This window comes from Anguilla anguilla, chromosome 4 (genome assembly GCF_013347855.1).
Source record: "Anguilla anguilla isolate fAngAng1 chromosome 4, fAngAng1.pri, whole genome shotgun sequence".
Lineage (NCBI taxonomy): Eukaryota > Metazoa > Chordata > Actinopteri > Anguilliformes > Anguillidae > Anguilla > Anguilla anguilla.
The window spans coordinates 55,958,409-55,978,261 of NC_049204.1; the positions used below are offsets into that span (position 1 = coordinate 55,958,409).

Genomic DNA, 19,853 nt, shown 5'->3' on the forward strand with positions numbered 1-19,853 from the left:
TCACGCGCGTGCGAGTTCAAAACACACATACGCAACACACACACGCACAGATAGAGTCAAAGTAACACACACAGGACCACCACTAACAATCAATGCAACGCGCTGCTCACCTGCAGGAGCCGAACGGGGAAATCCAAAATACAATTAACCTCCCAATGTGCAATGCGCACCAAATTTATTTAATACATAAACCATTGAAAATTTAGATTTACAACATGCCATTAACGGAGCACAAGCACTTCCACATTTTATCTTTTGACTACATCAGTATGGTTAAAATGTCATTAGATAATTTACAGTTTGTTGGAGGCAAAGAGATCTTAAAAACAGTTGCTTACCATGACCATTCTTGTTCAGCGAGTTTGAAGAAACAACAACAAAACGTGTAGATTTGTCTTCAACAAACAGTGTAGCGAATCGGAGGATAAATAAAATAAATTGGTATGGAGGTGGCAATTAGATCGCAGGCGAACCGCTCGAACGTCCCGGGGACAGTCGAGTGCAGAAGGAGCGAACCTGAGTGAATAGATGAGAATGCGGTAGGCGCCGCTTGTCGAAAGCTGCTGAGCTGTAGGTGGAATATATCGTTCCCACGTCTATTCGGCGGCTTTGCAGCAAAGAAAGGGTACAAAATAAAACAAAAAAACAAAAAGGAAGAACCCTCACTGAAACTGAATTGCAAGTGCTAGCGTCCTTTTTTCTACACCCCATTTATGGACCCATCTGTCAGTTGGGTGTAGAATCTCATTGGCTGCTAAGCGGAGTAGGGGAGGTGCGCTCGTGTTGTGTTTAGGAGGAGGGGAGAGAAAGAGCAGAGAGAAGGGGGTGTTTGGGGGTGGGTGATGCCGATGGGACGCCTAAAATCGCAAGTGCCATTGATACTTGCTGCTATAGTATATACTGGCAATGTTAATTTGACCTTTCCACCGGAGGAAGGAAAGGGAGCGCTTTATCCACTGAGAGCTATGTAGTCGGGATCACACAACAAACGCGCTATCCACGCGGCGAGCGCGTGGTAGAATTATACGAGCATAAGGCTGGAAATAGGGGTGGAAGCTTGAAATGCAACGTAAAAAATTCAGTGTGGTCACGGTTTCATTCTCCGACTGCAAGGCACTACTGCAGCCGTATACACTGATTAATGTAACGACCTAAATATACATTGATTAATACTATATTGATTTAAATATGAAGGCACCAGGTAGACTATCGGTTCCTTCGCAATGGATGTCTGAAAAGTCGCAGTCACACATATATACCACACATATGGTAAGACATATTTCACTTAGAAATAGCAGACTGATTCTTTTATTAAGTGCTGTTTATTGACGCCTCAGATTCAAGGTCGCATTTTCCCCAAAAATGATTAGGAAAGCTTTCGGTGATGGCAAGCAATACATTCTACATATACACAGAGCATCTCTTCCTGACTATAGGCGTATCTAGCCTTCATTGCGAGTTACACCAGCCATCAGATGGGTGCTGAGACGTTGCTCATGTTGCCGTGTAACCCTTCCCTTCCTGCTCCGTTCACTGCGCCCTTCTGTCTGTTCAGTAGGCTACGCTTCAACCACATTTGCTCTCCATCGCAGCTGCACGCAAGCGGCATCAATAATTAACACGTAGCCCCAAAGCTCCCACCACTGACAAAACCAATTTCACGTCTCTGGCGGTCGGGAGGGGGGGTTCTGGGGTGGTTAGGCGGGGTGGAAGAACAGCTTTACTTTACCTTGATTAGAGACTCATCCCAGGCCCCGACATAGGCTACCGTGTGATTTTCTTAAATAGGTCTATATATTTGCACACCCAGAAGTTTGTGTGCTTTTCTTAGGTGTTTATTTTCTCCCTTGTGCAGCTGAATGTCTCATTATTTTGTTTTATTTATGAGGAGAGGTGAGAGGGTATAGAATAACTTTCAGTTGGCCAATTCCTTGTTATTATTGTTGTGGTTTATGAATTTAGCTTTGAGATTAATAATGGAGAATTAAAGTAATTCCTGATAAAATATTTGTGTTTTTCAATGAGAAATAAACCTCCCCCCACAAATACTTTGTAAACAAATCAAGAGGAAGGGTATGTTCATTGTAAAATACATTGTACAGGGAAACACAACTTCTTTTTATTTTGGTTTTTAATCACAAATGACTACTGTGATCAATCACATATACACTTTGTTTTCTTATAAACATTAACCATAATATCCCAATGAACATTTATCAAGTTTGATAAGAATTGCTTTTGGCATGAGAGAGCTGCAATAACCAAGTAAGTCATAAAATATGAATCACATGCACCTTGACATCCAGACAGCACAGTCTAATTCAATAACCTGGCCTGGTTTGTCACCTGTGGTCTAATGCAGTTATTGTAGGTGACTGTGGGGAATCCCCACAGCTAAAAAACGTAAAATAAAAATATGTTAAGATCATTTTATAACATTACTTTCGTATACTGTATTTTGGCCCCACATATTTATTTATACAGCTATATTTTTAACCTGAAATATGTAGGAAATGGCCTTCTATACTGTAAGAGCATTTGACATAAAACAACAAAGCACTGACAAAAAACAAATTATATTACTTCTTGACATGGAATTGAAAATTTGAGAATGAGAATAAGGAATAATATTTATATTTATACATTTGGCATGAGAGCAGTCATACCTCAGAAAAATAATATAATTCTTTTTCCTCACCTGGGCTTGTTTAAATGCCCCCCAAGTCCCGATATCTGTGCTAATTTTTGCTTGCTTAAATTTATGCCACTGAAGTTGATGCATTAGCTGGTTTAAAAAAAAAAGTATTTGTTGTTTTCCATCACGCACTGTCAAGACAAGAAGAAAACTAGTTGCTCTTCTGAGTTGCATGCAGTTTTTTTTTTTTTTTTTCAATTACTGGGTGATTCTCACTGCTCGGAGAAACTTGAGTTAGTCCATTAACCTCTGTGTGAGTTCAACAAACTCCAGTTTAACAAGCGCTTATGGGAAATATTATAGCGCTCTTCACAGTCTCCGATCCTCAAGCGCTGTTAACCCAAACCTCAACGAGCCAAAATATTTTCAGCAGCACCGTGTTCTGAAGCGTGAACCGCATGGCCGTGAAAAAAGAAAAAAATTAAAATATGTATTTGGATAGCAGGTGTGGTAGCCTATGCACAAAAATGTAACTATTCTAAGCAGCTCTTAAGCCCTCCATTCTCCACACTTCACCTCTGCCCCCTCCACCTTCCTGAGTACTAAAGCCTATCACAATAATGTGCTTGAAATATTAATGAGTGCTAAAACTACTGCCAAAAATCTCGCTACCTGCAATTAAAAATAAACAAAGCTCCGGTGTTTTTTCAAACCTGGGAACACATCTGCTGGGTGACTTTTAATTAAGGAAAGAATGAAATCTCTAGTACTCTTTCTTTTTTCTTCTTCTTTTACTAACAGAAACGGAGCACAGACATTCTTGTTTCACCAAGGGTTAATAATCCTGGTCCAGCGACTCAAGCCTTGTTTCACCTTCTATTCAAAGAGAAAATGAAGGCAGACAGGTACGCCTATTGTGCAATCCCAATTCCAATTCACCACTAGTTTTAATATCCCTTTTCTTCTCTAGAGAACACATTTAGTCAGTCAATAGGTAAATATGAATGGAAGACATACCGTGTGCATTCAGGAGAAGAAAACTTCCATTTATTCTAGGTTTACATAAATTACTGTTCTGTCTGGGTTCACATTTTATGATCATTTATTTGAATGCTTTACAGAGAATAATAGCAGATAATATAATAAGAATGCTGTTTTGATGCTAGTGGTTATATCCACTGAAATTAAAACGTAAAGATGTTGAAGATTAAATCTCAGTTTACCACCATATCATAAGCATTCTCTGCCATACACAGTGCTGGAACACCCTTATCCTTACAAGCTGGAATACTGCAAAAGATATTGTTTTGTTAAAAGCAAGCATCACACCACAGGGTTATTCTGATTCATCCAATTTCAAAAATTCAGAAATATTTATGCGACAGCTCCCTTATAAAGGCTGCCAGTTTTATTAATATACCGCGTGTCATCTACAATTCTCTCTGGTTGTTTTGAATACATCCCACCTCTGTAAGCAGGAATTCCTGGCAGTGACTGGACGCAACATGCATTTACATGTTTAATTAGGCTGTGAGTGATTAACTGTAAGGGCAACACTTTACAATAAGGTCACATGAACTGGCATTATCTAATGTAGTTGTTAACTACTGAAAAGTTAATCTGTACAGCTCTGTTAATGTATGTGTACATCATTAATTCATGTTAACAACTGCATTAGTTAATGCCAGTTCACATTAGGATTAAAAAACAGTTAATGTAATTGTTAATGGAAAATGAATGAAAAGTTAATCCTATGTTTTGCTCATGTATAAATAATCATGTAACTAATACATTAGTTCACGTATTTGTTAACTACTAACTAAATTTCATACTTAATTCATGTATTTGTACATCATTAATTCATGTTAACAACTACATTAGTTAATGCCAAATCATGTGACCTTATTGTAGTGTTACCATGGTACATTAGAGATTAACAGTCACATATCTAATTCCAACCATTGATATAACACATCCAAGGGATGGCGGGGGACTTGAGAAGGAATTTTCACTGCTCGGACAACCTGGCTGGATTGAAATATCTCAATGGACAAACCACAGATGAAGGAGCTTTTCTACTTGGGTCACCAGAAATGCTGAGCAAGTTATTTATGTGCAGCTCCATGGGGATTTGGTCCTCTGCAAGCATGCTCAATCACCTCTGTGTGAGTGCAGAGGTATATGCCCAGACATTTCCCAACTAGAGATATCCCTTAAGGCTATAAAGCATGAAAGAAGACCAGCTCATCCTTTACATACTCATAACATATGCTAGCTGTATTTCCTGTGCTGCTCCTTAATCAGGTCTTTAATATAACTTTAGTATGGTCTCAGTGTTTCCCAGATGAATAGTCTGGAGGAATAAACTTAGAAAATAGCTTGCCAGACTAATATAAAATATAAACAAACCATTATTACATTATAATATGCTGTTCATATATTTTAAAAAATCTAATATAATTATTTTTATAATCATTTGAAACTGTTAATGGATATTACCCAAATATGTCAATAAGGCTCTGGATGATTGGCACTGCACCACTGATACAGTAAATTGTTTGAGTGCCACTGAAAAAAGAACGATATCATGATCTAGTTAAAATGTTTTAACTGTATTGCATGTTTACTTTGAATGTATTGTATTACTAATGTATATTGGCCTCTGGTAGAAGTCAACAATTATTGAAAATGTTTAAACTCAGGCTAGCCTTTGGTAGGATATATTAAACATGTAGGAAGCACTGTACAGATCCTGACAGCTTTGAAAATGAATCTTATGCTCCAGTTGTATGTATATATATATGTTCAATAGTCACTGCAAGGTCAATTATTTTTTATAAACAAAGCGTTTCATCTTCAAAGTGGCTTTGTAAGTTAAATGTAGATACTTCTGTGTGATGCTTCTTGGGAGGTTGGCCAGCAGTGCAGTTTCTTGCCTGCTAATATCAGCATAATGTCAAATGTCCTCTTCCTGATTGATTGGTTGCTCGGCTACATGGACACTCTGCCCCTCGGCCCCTCACTGACACACCCTCTTAGCCAGACCTGGGTCAAATACGTATTTGTTTTGGATTCAAATACTTTTCTGTGCTCAATTGATCTTGCCTGATGAAATTGAGCCTGCCCATGTGACCAGAAGGCAGGGTTTGCACTTTTTTGAGAGTATTTCAGTACACCAGGCAAGATCAGTAAAGCGTAGAGAAGTATTTGAATCCAAAACAAATACGTATTTGACCCAGGTCTGCTCTGATCCCACACATCACGTGTCCTGAATTAAAGCACTCCACCAGCACTCTTCCAGCATGTTTCTGGCATCCATTTAAATCCTGCCATTTTTAATCCTTCACTACAGAGGGTGTGCCTTTTCAATTGGCGATGAGGAGATTCAGGTTTGTTCATTTAGAATATCTACAGACATTGCATGTTTCCTCAACACAACAGCTAGTAGTCATGCACAGCTATTGATACACATATCCTCACGAGTCCCAGAGTTTTTATTCCACATTTTTTGCAACTTTTGCTATTGTTCTGATGCAACCCTGCTTCTCCAATACAAATACCATATGTAATATCATTATATTCAGTAGACACAGTGCTATACAATCAAACCGTTTGGCAATGTCACACTGATTTTTAGATGATTCTACAGCAGGAGAATATTAATTCATTGAAACGACAAGCTCAAAGAAGCCAAACATCCGACAGTCAACAAGCCAACGACAGACATGGACCAATGCTGATTAGCACCTAAGGCTCAGTCTGGTAAAATGGTAAAAAAAGAATGGTAAAAAAATAAAGAAAAAAAAGAAACAAGGGTCCTCTCCCTCTTTTTTGCCTCTGTACACACGCTGTGACACTTCTTCTGATGAACACTAACCGGATTGGAAGAGTCATCTGCCACCTGCTTTCCTGGCCCATTCAGCCCTGAGCCAGCAGCGGCACCGACGCTTCCACTGCAATCTGTTCACCGCTCACTTCCCACCACACTTAACCTCTGAATTACAGCCTGCCAGGGGGAAAAGTACAGTATGTCCTCTATTTCCAAACAAGCAAACAGAGGCAGACAGGAACAAACGAATTACAGTGCGTGAGAACCAAACGCTTCCCATTCATATAAATATTGAAGATCAAGGTCTTTAATGTCAAGCTGTTGTTCTCACCAGCGGAGATGAATGTTGATAAGAGGCCTTGTCTTGCTCTTTGAAACAGACCTTACGCAAGTTGCTTTGACGCATCATTCTTTTCGAAGGTGAAAACAACCTGGAGGTGCAATGTAGGTTGACCGTCATCACTGCCCTGGCATATGTCCATTGTGCACAAGAATGCAATCAACAAATTGCTGTCAAAGGGAAGTCATTTCTCTGTGCAGCCATACATGTCAAACAATAATTTCAGGAGAAGTACTACGGAAGAAGGGGGAAAAAAGTCTCCTGAGCTTGTCTGTTTGAACAATAAACCAAGTACCGGTACAAACCATTTAGAGTTTCCCCTCTATTTACACATATTTATTTGTCAGAGGACAGAAGATCACAACTATTTGAACTCATTTTCTTGTCTCGTCGAGAAACTCTTCAACAACGCATGAACGCTTTGTGGACTTTGTGTGACTTCAGGACAAGACAATTCTATATTTGCCACAGACATGTCTTTATCTAAAAAAAAGTTATACACAGGGATTGTGATCAAACTATATCTTTGTCTTGAATAATCTGACTTCTATTAAGAATAGGTATATGCATATGTGGCAACAACCCACCACACATATTGATCAGGTGAGCACATTCTGTCATACTTAAAACCACAACATAGTCCAAGCCCATGGCATAACTGCATTCGCATTTCATTAAAAAAATTTATTACGGGATATTTGTTGAAACACTTGACGAGCCAGTTCCAAAGTGTAGATCAAAGAATGGTAGCTGTGTGTTGACCCTGCGTGGTTGCAAGCACAGCAAGAGTTTTGGCTCATTTGAAGCGCAGAGGAAGTTACGATGTGTGATATGTTATTAAACCACAAGCCTTGCGTCATATGATGATGCTCATTGTCTTTTTTTACGCGTGTCATAATAGCGATGTTGTGGTATGCTGCGGGGAAGTCTGCTCGGTGTTTGATCCTAGCCAGATCCCCTCCATGCTCTTAGGGCTGACCGCTGTGGCCCATCTGGCCTAGGGTTTAGTCTGGGGTTACTGTGATTTCCCTCAGAGAGGGGGATTCACACACACGCTCCCAGGCTGGATTTGATTGGAAGAGGTGGGAGGGTTCGGGCAGGAGCTGGCACAGTGCAACGCTGACTCTTGTTCTGAGAGTCTTGGTCAGGGCATAGTCACGTGGGTGCAGGAAGGAAGGGGTGGAGTCAGAGGGAGGAAGAGGCCCTATTTGTAAGGTGGTGTTTTTCAGGTGGAGAAAGCCAAATACCCTGAAAACCCAGTGTAGCTCTCAAAGCCTCTGAATGTACCAGTAAATTGTGAAACAGCAATGTATTATGTCTTAAAGTGTCAGATGTAGTGTACCTCCTTTGCACTTGAAACTTGTTGACCATGGTGCAATAGTTCACACTCTCCTCTCATTCTTCATGTCCTCTAGCTTTGGCTCAGGGTTGTAAGTACAGCTGGTGCTGCCCGCCCCCTGTGTTATCGGTCCTAACTTCCCTCCTTCCAATCCAGCAAGCCATGCCAATCACGCTCCTCCCCAACCAGCGCCCCCCCCCCCCCCTTCCAGCACACACACGCACATCACGCACATCACACACATCCCTCTGCGAGTGAGGAACGGAAAGGGGGAGAGACAGAGGCCTTAATGCCTCAAGGAATAATTACCATACATAAATGCATTTTTTCCCCTGCTTTAAATTGGGTTATTTCAGAAACTTGCCATTGATGTCCCAGGCAGACTCCATGGCAGACCATTTAAACCTGAACACTGCTGTTAGAATGGATGAATTATTTATGGCTCAGAAAACTAGTGGGGATGGTGCTTTCCCGTGGTCGTGAAAAGAAGTGTTGCATCTCCAAGAAGTAACATTGCACCGTCAGGATTTTTCTCAGTGATGCACATGGGTCAAAGACATATTATTAATTTATGACAACATGAAGTTAAATGAAAGTACAAATTAAAAAGTGAAATGCTTATAATAAAAAATAAATCAGTAAAAATTTAAATCCGTCTCTGAAATGATCAAGTTTTACACTGTGAATTATATCATTCCTTTCTCAAAATCTCTGCCAATCCCACAAAATGCAATTTGTCACGGATGCCTGACATTGACTGGAGATGAGATTCTTCCAGAACCACACCCTTTACATTCACTGTCGCTTTGATATTTCATGCCTGTTATGCAGATCTATGTTGAATGATATTTCACATCAGGTATTTCACATCCGATGAGTTGTCCAGCAATTGAGAACAATACAGAAGGTATAGAGAGGAGCTTTTGCCAACCAATGAGCTATACAGACACCAGAGTTAACTATGCTTTAAAGTAACTAAATAACATCTTTTGCTTTCAGATTATATGAATTCCCAAAATGGACCACATTGTTGTCCTCGTGGTTGTTATGGAGTACTGCAAGACAAAACACAGATTAGACAGGGACTACTCCAGTCAGTGTGAATAATGTTTTCTGATGTTATTTCAGGGCCAGATCATGTTTGTGTAGCAGAACTCCAGCATGTGCAGTGTGTGTGTGTGTGTGTGTGTGTGTGCGTGTGTGTGTGCGTGGAGGGGGGGGGGGGCGGGCGGGATGGGTCAGAGCATTCTAAGCTGCAGCTCTTTTCCTCAGTACCCTTTCTCGGCTCCACTCTAATTAACAAAAACACTAATTACGGCACTTACACAAACAAGACTAAACCTTGCTGTTAGCAGTTTTTCCCCCCAATGTTTCCATATTTTTTCATTTTTTTAATTAGCCAGCCAACGGATATAAAACAATCTAAATGAATACAAAACAAAAACAAAATTGCTTTTTCATTCAGACAATGCTTTCACACTCAGACTATATATACTATTGTTTATATACTATAGACAAACTACAGTAATGCTGTGATAAGGGTACCCTAACAACTAAAATCTAAGAAAAACAAAGGATTTTAAAAGGTCTATTAAATGTAGCTGTTAGACATCCTCTGTTCACATACAAGAATTATAGTCTGCATAGGCACTGTTGCCAAAATAAAGCCATAAACACATTCAGTCTTGCATGACCCTGCCCTTATTCAATAATGATATTTTGTTTCTGTGGCAAATACTATAAATGGTCATTCCATTTTGCCATCAGTTTTATTTATGAAACAATCATAGAAAGTATTATAGCAGTTGAATGCCATAGCATCCCTTGCCCCCACCCAGTCTCAGCTTCTACATGAAATGAGGGACTTTTTCAGCAAGTTGTGCTCTTGTCATTGCTGTGCTCCTTGTCCTCTTTACAGGGGAAATTACTCCCTGTTACTGCATCTGCAGGTCTAAATACAAATACCCACTCTGCTAACCTTTTTGTTTTTGGGTGGGTACTCCAGCTGGTCCAATTACAACGACTCCAAACCACCTCCTTTCTTTGAACCACCCACACAAACGCACACAGACAAGCAGAAGGCCCCTTCACATTTCTCTTATGTCTACTCAAAGTGACTCAACAAAAGCACACTGCCAAGTGTGAAAGCGGGCTGCAGATATGCGCCACAACAGAGGAAGATGTAGCGTTCCCGCTTTTTCGGCACATTGGAGGCGACGCCATCGCTCCTAAAATCCTCTCTGCCAGTAGATTATTTTTAAAAAAGCCAAAGAGGGAGTCCCTAGAGGGAGCTCTGTAGAGCGCGTCTGCAGAGAGGGCCACCTGCCCTCCCTGGGCACAGAGTGTGCTGGCCAGCCCACCCTCTCTCCTGGCTTTAGGAGGCTCTTTGCCTGGCTGGAGACACCTGCTCCTCTCAGTGGCGAAGGCCCCCAGCGGGACTTTGGCTCAGCTGTTCACGCGGCCCCCCCGCAGCACCAGACCTTTCTCTCCGCGCGGCTGCCAGCCTGCCCTCGCAGAGCCGCAGCCTCCCGATGAAGATACCCATCAATGAAACGCCACAACAAAGAGAAATGGGGAAAATGGGAAAAGTAGCTGGGCCTACAGCACCACTCCGCCATTTGGGGGCACGGCCAATTATAGTGTTTTATGTCAGTCTATATCGACAAAGGCAGCTGCTGCTGTGTCATATTTTATCGCGTGCAATGCACACGGTTAGCAGTTTTGTGACTCAAAGAGGTGTTGCGTAATTATCCCACAATGATTTCACTGCAAAACCCAAAAAATAACTATTATTTTAGTCTTATATTTAGACATAAAATATATCTATGACTTTTTTTTTTGCTAAATAAGACGAAAACATTGCTAATGAGGTGAGACAGTTTTACTCATTTCAAGATTTCAAGACTTGCTAATGGAGTAAGACAATTTTGCTTGACAAGCAAAAAGTAACTTAAGCTAATAGTTTCTACTTGAGAAAGAAAAGTGTAATTCTCATTACAAGACTAAAACTCATGTCAAGACTTTTTTTCATGATTTTTATCTGATTCTCAAACTTTCTATTGCTCTGTAACAGATCATCATGGCAAGTTATGTAAAAAAAGAAACCTAAAATTTATGGGGTGTGGATTTCCCTGTTTGTTTTCCGAGTGCCTTTGTGCAAATCTGGGTGTGGTTCTTTTGATGCCAACTGCAATCAGGTCCGAGAAGGATCTCTGACCTCTTGCATGGTGTAGCAAACACAAATTGATCTGAAACTCAAGGTCCCATTATTCTGCGTAATTGAAAATGGAAGGAATAAATAACCATCGAGCTGACGTTACTGTGCCAGGTGATGTCTCAGGTGACGTCACTGACATGCATTGGTGTGGAGACAATGTAACACGTCGGATAATTATTTATTTCTCCACACAATGTGGACAGAGCTTATTGAACTCTACAGACAACTTGACAGTTATTGTATTTCCAATAAGTAAAGTAAGCATTATCTTGTTTCTTTTCCTCAGCCTCACCACATGGCAAAAACTCAATAGAAACAGTGAGGAACTTTAAACAAAAAGGTTAAAAATTGTGCTAATCATCATCATCCTGCTATATAGCCTGCACTAATTGGCAGTGCACTAGATTTCACAGCAAATATAACCTACTATCGAGCATGTTCTACAGTATGTTCGGAAATATAGCAGGAAATATAACCTGCTATATACACCATATATTTCCAGTGTATTTTCAGTTTTAACAAGAAATATGTATCTTGGAGTAGAAAGAACAGAGATGTGTTTATGTCTCACTCAATTGAACTTTCAAAGCTCTAAATTATGGATTACAATGATCGACAGCCCAGCATTTTACAATTTGCTTTTATGGGAACCACCAAGGTTCTGATCATGCTTTTATTGAGTAGAGAAGGAAACACAAAAAGAACATGGTAGGCATACTCAAAATTGCATATGAAGCTATTTGACATTGATCTACATTTATGACTGCATTTGATTCCTAGAATCTAAAATGGGTCTATCCAGTAGGGATACATGATATAGACAAAACGTTATATTGTCATTATTTTTTTCGATATTGTGATTGTGATATGGGGTTTAACATAAACATTCAACGACAAAGGCTTACTTCTAAGTTAGATCATAGAAATGGCTAAACCTGTACTGTACTAACAGACTATAAGTACAAACAGAAACAAATTATTGGTTAAACCTGCACTAAACTAACAAAACGTAAGTACAAATAGAAACAAATTATTTCAAACAATATGTTATTAAACTGATTGGACTATTTAATCAAACCATTAGAGCTTAACAATACAGCTGTTACAACAGCTGCAATTATTTGGAATATACATTCTGTAACTCACAAAACACTGAATCTCAAATAAGTCAAAAGCTTATTTGTCACAGAATTATCTGGAATGAACATAATCAAAAACATGTCAATAACTCATAAGCAAATTTTCTGCATAATTATCTGGAAAGAACATATTTATGAAGAAGAGAAGAAGTCATTCAAACTGAAATAATAGTACTGCTGAGGACAGGAGAATGTGAACATAAATCATATAGTACCAAAAGATGTAAGTAGGCCTATTTTGGCTTCAGGGTTCGGTTTCACCAGCTTTGTACAAACATAGCCTCATTTTATTGTTAAGTAAGTGCTTACTAAATTCAAATCATTTTGCGGCATCAATTTATCCTTTATATTCGTATGCTCCTCTTCAATAACAGCCTTCGACTTGTCTTCCTCGTTTAACCCACTCTCAGTGTAGGTAAACCCTCAGACGAAGTTGAAACTTCCAGTTTTCCAGTTCCTACTTTACAAGTGTCTGATATGGTTTAGATATGTCAGTTCTGTGCCATAAATTGTGTCTTGCAGTGCATTTTAAAAGTGCCCCAAGAAAATGCCATGTGCGGCTTAGATTTTTCACCCGCATCGCAGTAGCTCAGCTGGGTGAGAAAACTGCGGACACTACGCTATCTGATCTAGGCTTCTGATTGGTCAGCATCTGCAGCGAATAAATGGCCAGATCAATTGCATTTCTCCAGTAACATATGCATACCAGCTCTCCATTTTGTTTTAATACGTTTAAAAAAGGTCAAAATTGTGACCTTTTGCAGTTGCGAAATCACACACATTTAAAAGGCAATTTCAATATGAATTTGATAAATTTTTAAGCCCAACCATCTGGCAACAGCAAATTGCATTCATAAGAGGAAGTGTGTGAAGCTTAACCTCTGAATGGCTGATGATTCACATTGTGGATCCAGGCTAAAAGGAACAAAAGAGAAACGATTGGGGGTATCTGTCCTCATGGATGATTTTAATAGGAGTAGGGCCTCTTGTCTTTGCTCCGCTTTATGTTTTTTTTTGCTTGTGCAGACACATTTTATTACAGTTGGAGATGTGCTCTCGCAGCTGTGAAGGGATGACCGCTGATTGACCTGAAGGATAAATAGCGCGTTCGTGTGCAGTTCTCCCAAAGAACTAAGAAATTCTCCCAAAGAGCATTAACCAGATCTAGCAAAATTTCAGAAGGGGTGTGGGGGGGGGGGGGATTGGAGGCGGCGTGGGGATGTGGGCTGGGTGGCAGTGGCTCTGTTTTATGTTCAGAGCAGGGAGAAACACCAGTGATAGCATTTCATATTTCTCTACCATGAGAGCACTTCAAGAGGCTATTTTAACCTCCGTGCTCATTAAATTGCTACCATTGGTGGTGCAAAATGTCTGATATTAATTAGGTTAAAATACAATGTTGCTTTTTCGTTATAACAATCATATCTCCCCATATTTCATGGCTCTATGCTGCAACGGCGAATTTAGATTTACCTCGACGGCGATGCAGATCATTTTGCAAAGGTAAAAAAAAAAAAAAATTAACTAATAAGTGATCCTCATTTTGCTTTCTTGCCAAGTATAGCCACAATTTGGATATTGTGTTCTCATATCACAGATGTCATTATCCTCCACTGCGTGCTGCACTTCCTCTGTGGTATAAATGAAAGGCTCTCAGTCTGTCCTCGTGCCGGGGACTGCACCTGTTTGCGGAGCTTCGAGGCAGGGGTTGCGGAGCACAAATGAACTAATTTCCTGGGGTACATTAACCGGAGAAACACTGCAATCAAGAACGGAGGAAACGATGGAAACGGCAGATGGGAAGAGCTAATCATTGTTGTGAAATAGAGATGACCCTTGCAATCTCTGGAACGACAATAGGCGCTTGCCAGTCGCTAGACTATTCCCTCTCGTCTCTCTGTGGCTTCGCTTGTTGTTGTAACGCCTCAAATTGTGTTTGTAGGAAACTTTAACCCTTTTGTAATGACTGGGGAGAAAGTCACCAAACAAAACAACGTGAAAACAACAGCTGTACGGAAGAAGACGATGATGCAATCTGAATAAATTCACCCTCACCAAAAAAAAAAAAAAAAAAAATGCTATCTAGGTTTGTGGATTTAATTCTCACAATAATAAAAATTGCACGCAACATATATAAAAACTATTATCAAAATCAGAGTCTGATGTGCTGTTCAAATGTCCTCAGCTATATTTCAGCTATCTGATTGAACTGAACATGGACTCGCTTGTCTTTTCTGTGGACTTTCACTGAACACTGATACAGAGCTCCTTTGCTTCAAAAGTATTTCTGTTATGAGAAGATATTTTCAAAATAACCACTGAAGTCAAACAATTAAAGATAACATACAGAAGAGCAACCTTGGATTTACTGAGCATCTTTGTTCAGAGTGACAGAAGAAGATAAAAATGGCATCGAAGCACTTTAAACCTGAATCAAAGAAAGTACAATACATTTTGACTCAGAACAATTCACTTTTGAAAAATCTATTTCACTTGATTCTTTGACTTTTCCTACAGCATTCGGATACAATCTAGATACAGCTTCATAGTTATATAGATTCAGAAACACTCCAAATATCAATATTGCACTCTAGTTATTGATTAAATATATTTATATACAGGGTAGACACATACCTGTGCTGAAACAGCTCTGTATTTGTATACTCTATATACAATGTCACTGTTTAAAATATTACTTTTGTATTGTGTAGATGCATGACTGCCCCATGAAAAGTCAGGAGCGGTTTCTCGACCTACCCGTTTTTACTTTTCAAAATGGAGTGCCTCCCACATGCACAAGAACAATAATATGCGGCGAGCTCAAAGTGTAAAGCGATAGGTTTACACTCTCCTCACACATTGCTAATATATGCAAATTATCTAGCTTTGGTTAACGCCGTGCCATTAATCATGGTGGCGAAGGGCCGTTTCTACCTGGTTAATCACAGCCGATGACACTCATATATTCTAGGTTGTGTACAATGTATGCGCTCTATTCAACACGAAATCTGAAACGGTCACCTCTTAGTAATTAATATCACCCCAATCTGAATTATTTTTCACAGCACATATTACATTTTTTTTGTTTACTCTACAATATGCTGCTGGCACAAAATGCTAACTGTCAAGCAATGGTCATCGGCAGCCTGGGGTCTCACAAATTTGACTTTGAAGCAAAGTGGCCGGTTTTATAGAACAAACTGCCACCTCCAATATAATTATTCCTGCTGTCTCATGACACGTGAACCTCAGTTCATTCCTATTAACATTCTTATTATCAGGGCCTCTCTGGACACTAATGTGCCCTGTAATCAAGCAGAGCTGAGAAAGACAGCAGCTCTTTTCTTATCAAATCATCAAACTGTAATGTTTTATAACTTCTTGTCTGTCCCCCACACCCCCTCACCACCGCATCACCATCAATGAAAAAAGATTTCAAAAATTTTCACTGTACGTAAATAAAAATGTCCGGTACATTCAATTTTTTTTTTTACATTATTGGTTTGAGCTTATCTGTATGCTTGGATGTAGGCTTATGCTTGTTTAAATATGCCTTTCCCAGGCTTCTGTTTATTTAAAATTCATCAAAATAATGGAATTTGCATATTATGAATTAACTTTCATCATGTGTGAAATTATGTTGTGTTTCTCTCAGTTTGGCCATCGTGCAGACATGTATTTCTTACATTATACTTATAAGTGTAGCTGATGAAAAGCAGCAACAACAATATTACAATATAGTTTCCCTGGATTCACTCTATCAATTTTTTGGCTCTATTTTGAAACTCAGTTTCAGGAAAAGGCAAATATTTCAATACTCTTAGCTGTGATAGGTATTATGAAGCTGGCTACCAATTTAGGGTCTTAAATATGCATTCAGCAGACAGGTATATAGGGTACTTTTTATCCATAAAACTTATCTTAACATAATGCAAATGTATTTTATAAATTGAACAGGTAGTGTTTAACTATATAAAAGAACTAGGAATTTGCATATAGCACAGACACAAATTAATACAGTAAGGGTGCACACCCACATCTCTAAGTCCTTATGAGTTTTTTTTGTCTCCAAGGAAGGAACAATGAACAACTGCTTTTAGAGGCTATTAGGGAGAGTTCTGGTAACTGCCATTCATTTGCCCAGATAAAGCCACCTGCTGCAGTCCCATATGCATACAATAAGCAGCAGCCGTTTCACTGCTGTCAGCATTACTCTGATTTTTTTTTTTTTTAATTCAAAAAGCTCCGAGCTTGGAAGGAGAAGCAGTTTGAACGCACGCCGAATGAGAAGCCATCACAGATTAGACACCCACAGTTTCATGTCAATTTAATGCACCAAGCAAAGGGATTTTCTCTCTACGGCTTTCAGCGAGGGTTCCCCTTAAACCACGCGCTATGCAACACCAGCGGCTCGTAGCTTTGCGTGGACCGAAGACAAATGAGAGAAAAAAAACAAAAACATTTTCATTATTTTCGAGATGCTTCCCCCACATCCACCAGCATGTAAACACAGCATCACTGCCCCCACCTATCCAGCGGCTCCTATCACAGAGCTCCTGCCCTGCGACTCCCTCCCAGCCTGCAGCCAGTAAGAGAGGCACAGCCCGCGTCCGTCAGTGCAAACTGACCGAATTATCTGACCAGGAAGGCAAAAGACATTAAATGGAGACGGTTCTTTTCTCTTTGCATCGGTTACCATTACAAAGAAGCTTCCAGAAATATACAGACGTTCTTTTTCCGCATTATTGCCAGCCTCCAAATGTGTCCATTTAGCCATTTAACACAGTCTGATTTACAGCAGTCATTCAATACCAGAGAGCATTTTGTCATATAACCACAACCTTGTTACCGCTGTCATCAATTTGACAGAAAAAAACGAAGAGGCCCTGGGAAAATGACACCCCATTTTGTGGACCGTAAACATGACAGTGAACACAACCGATTTCCTAATATTTAAAATATAGTTCACAGTGTGTCAGGTACCCTTGCGTGTTTTAAAGTTGATAAAAAGTTATTGGATGCTGTCTGACAAACTAAAACTGGAAACATTGCTGCATACCCAAGGTCACACCACACTCACCCCCAATGCACCCCACCCCCTACATATACTGGCATACGCACTCAACACACAGGGAGGTTGCAAAGAAACTGCATTGGACTCAAACCCGAAAATTCTTTGCCACTTTCCCTCCCCAACTGTCTGGATTGGATAACAAAGTGCACAGCCACAGCAGGTGGAACCTCACATACGCAACCACATAAATCGGCTATTAATTATCCCAGAGTTACAGGATCTCAACTTCAGCACCTCGTGCCTAATTTTATGTCTGAAACTGACAAACTGTCTCCGCCCCTCCTCTTACCAAAAGTGCCCTGGCTCCTGGCTGGGCGGCAGGGAGATTCCTGGGAAAAAGCTGCGATCGCATCTCAGGGATGGAGCCTTCAGCAGGGGCTAGTCCCGAGTGCTGGGGGTTCCTCACCATCATCTCGAGATGCAGCTCACAGGCACCTCACTCACACGCGGACACAGAGACAGGGAAAGAGAGAGAGAGAGATGGAATAGTGAAGGACAGAGGGAGAGAGAGAGAGAGAGAGCGAGTGAGATGGAAAGAAGGAGAAAGAGAGAGGGGAGGTAGAGACATATATACACAAACACTGCACTGTGCGCGCACAGGCAGGCAGGCAGGCACGCACGCACACACACACGCACACACACACACAAGCGCACGCACGCATGCCCGCACACACACACGCGTACACGCGTACACACACTTAAGAGCCCCAGATGGGCGATTCTTCAAGCAAGCTAAGCGTTAACAGTCACCTTGCTTTGAATAAATGAGGGGGAAATAAAACAGTTGTGCCACGAAAAACAGCCGGTCGCCTTGCCTCTCTAATTTATTACCGTGAGCAAGGATGACTGGAAAGAAAAGTAGTCCCCTTTCAACTACAGCATCAAGCTCAGCTGAAATATACAGCCAGATATTCAGCCTTCTTATATGTCAACTCCCTCCTCATCCCTCCATCCTCTGACCATCCAAAAATCATGCAAACATACACACAGGACAGGATGATCAGCAGCATATACACTGAAAGTAGTGAACTGGAAAAAAAAAATCAAATCCAATTTCTTTACCTCGTTGCTCAACAAAGCAGCGTTGAGTGTTCGGCTGATTTCGAACATCTTGTAGTCAATGCTTTTCTCGTCCCTCTCTTTTTTTTCTTAGGGTTCCCCTTCTATGGATCTCTCCCTCTCTCTCTCTCTAATGGAAAAGGGAGTCAGTCCCGGCAAAAAGGGAAAAAAATTATAAATGGAAAAAATAAAAAAAATTCCTCTATTGTTGTTTGTTTTAGGTTTCTGTCCCCCTTCTCCTCTCTTTCGGTGCACCTCTGTCAGATGTGGCGCTCGTGCCCAGGGTCTCGGCACACGACTGAAGAGTCAATATTTTTTTTTATCTCCCCAGAGTCAGCACATTAAAACAAGCGGTCGGGCTGGCGGGCTGGCTCCCTTATCTGTCCCCCGCACACACGCTCACACAATGTGCTCCGATCCTCACACTGCTCTCTGGCAGATTAGCTTGTCCCAAAACATAGCTCTTAGTTTAAACTCCCTCTCTCTCTCTCTCTCTCTCTCTCTCTCTCTCTCCCTCTCTCACACACACATACACACTCTCTCTCTCTCCCTTCCTCTCATTCCTTCTCTCTCTCTCTCACTCGCTCCCTGTCTCTCTCTCTCTCTCTCTCTCTCTCGCTCTTCCTCTCCGGCAGCTACAGTTCACCGTATTACCACAAGGTGGGAAAAGACTGTGCTAACAACAATGGCACACACACACATCCACATCTGCCATCTTCCTTTTTCATTCCCGCTCCTTTCCTTCCCTTATCTTCCCATCCCTTTCACGGGTGAGCTTATTGGACGCGGCCGATTCTGTTCTTCTTCTTCGTTCCAGCGCAAATCAATCTGCTCTCATCACCAGAGGTGTGTAGGCCTGATTCGTGTGCAGATGATTGAATGCGGCCATCAATAAAATGCCACTGATTCCCTTCCCTCCGTTTTCATTCTGACTCACTTACCCTTAAACATGCAGCATTTTAAAAAAAAACATCACTCACCTTTTCTGATATATTTTCTGGGATAGAAACCTTTAATTGGTTTACCCATAACATGTGTGTGGGTTTTCAACATATTTGTGCCAGAAAACAGTAACTGTGACTGCTATCCTTGGATGTTAATTATAATGGAATTGAAAAAAAAACCCATTCATATGAAAAGGTTCAAATTTATACCAATGCCATGCACAATATTTTAAATATGAAATGACCTTCTACAACTAGATATTTTATGAAGGCCAAA

At 40.5% G+C, this 19,853-nt stretch overlaps 1 protein-coding gene across 3 annotated transcripts in view; it reads right to left on the reverse strand.

Moving 5' to 3' along the window:
* elavl4 (ELAV like neuron-specific RNA binding protein 4) overlaps positions 1-19,152 on the reverse strand; it is a 72,969-nt gene extending 53,817 nt beyond the window's left edge. Inside the window, exon 1 of one of the 3 annotated variants that reach the window (XM_035414582.1) lies at positions 18,636-19,152. In XM_035414582.1, coding sequence (XP_035270473.1) covers positions 18,636-18,683 — 48 coding nt within the window. In that variant the 5' untranslated portion in view covers positions 18,684-19,152. Of the gene's footprint in view, positions 1-338; positions 739-17,862; positions 18,060-18,635 lie in introns of those variants that run through there. The other 2 variants (XM_035414581.1, XM_035414583.1) reach the window with 2 other exon arrangements.
* Between the last annotated feature and the right edge of the window lie 701 nt (positions 19,153-19,853).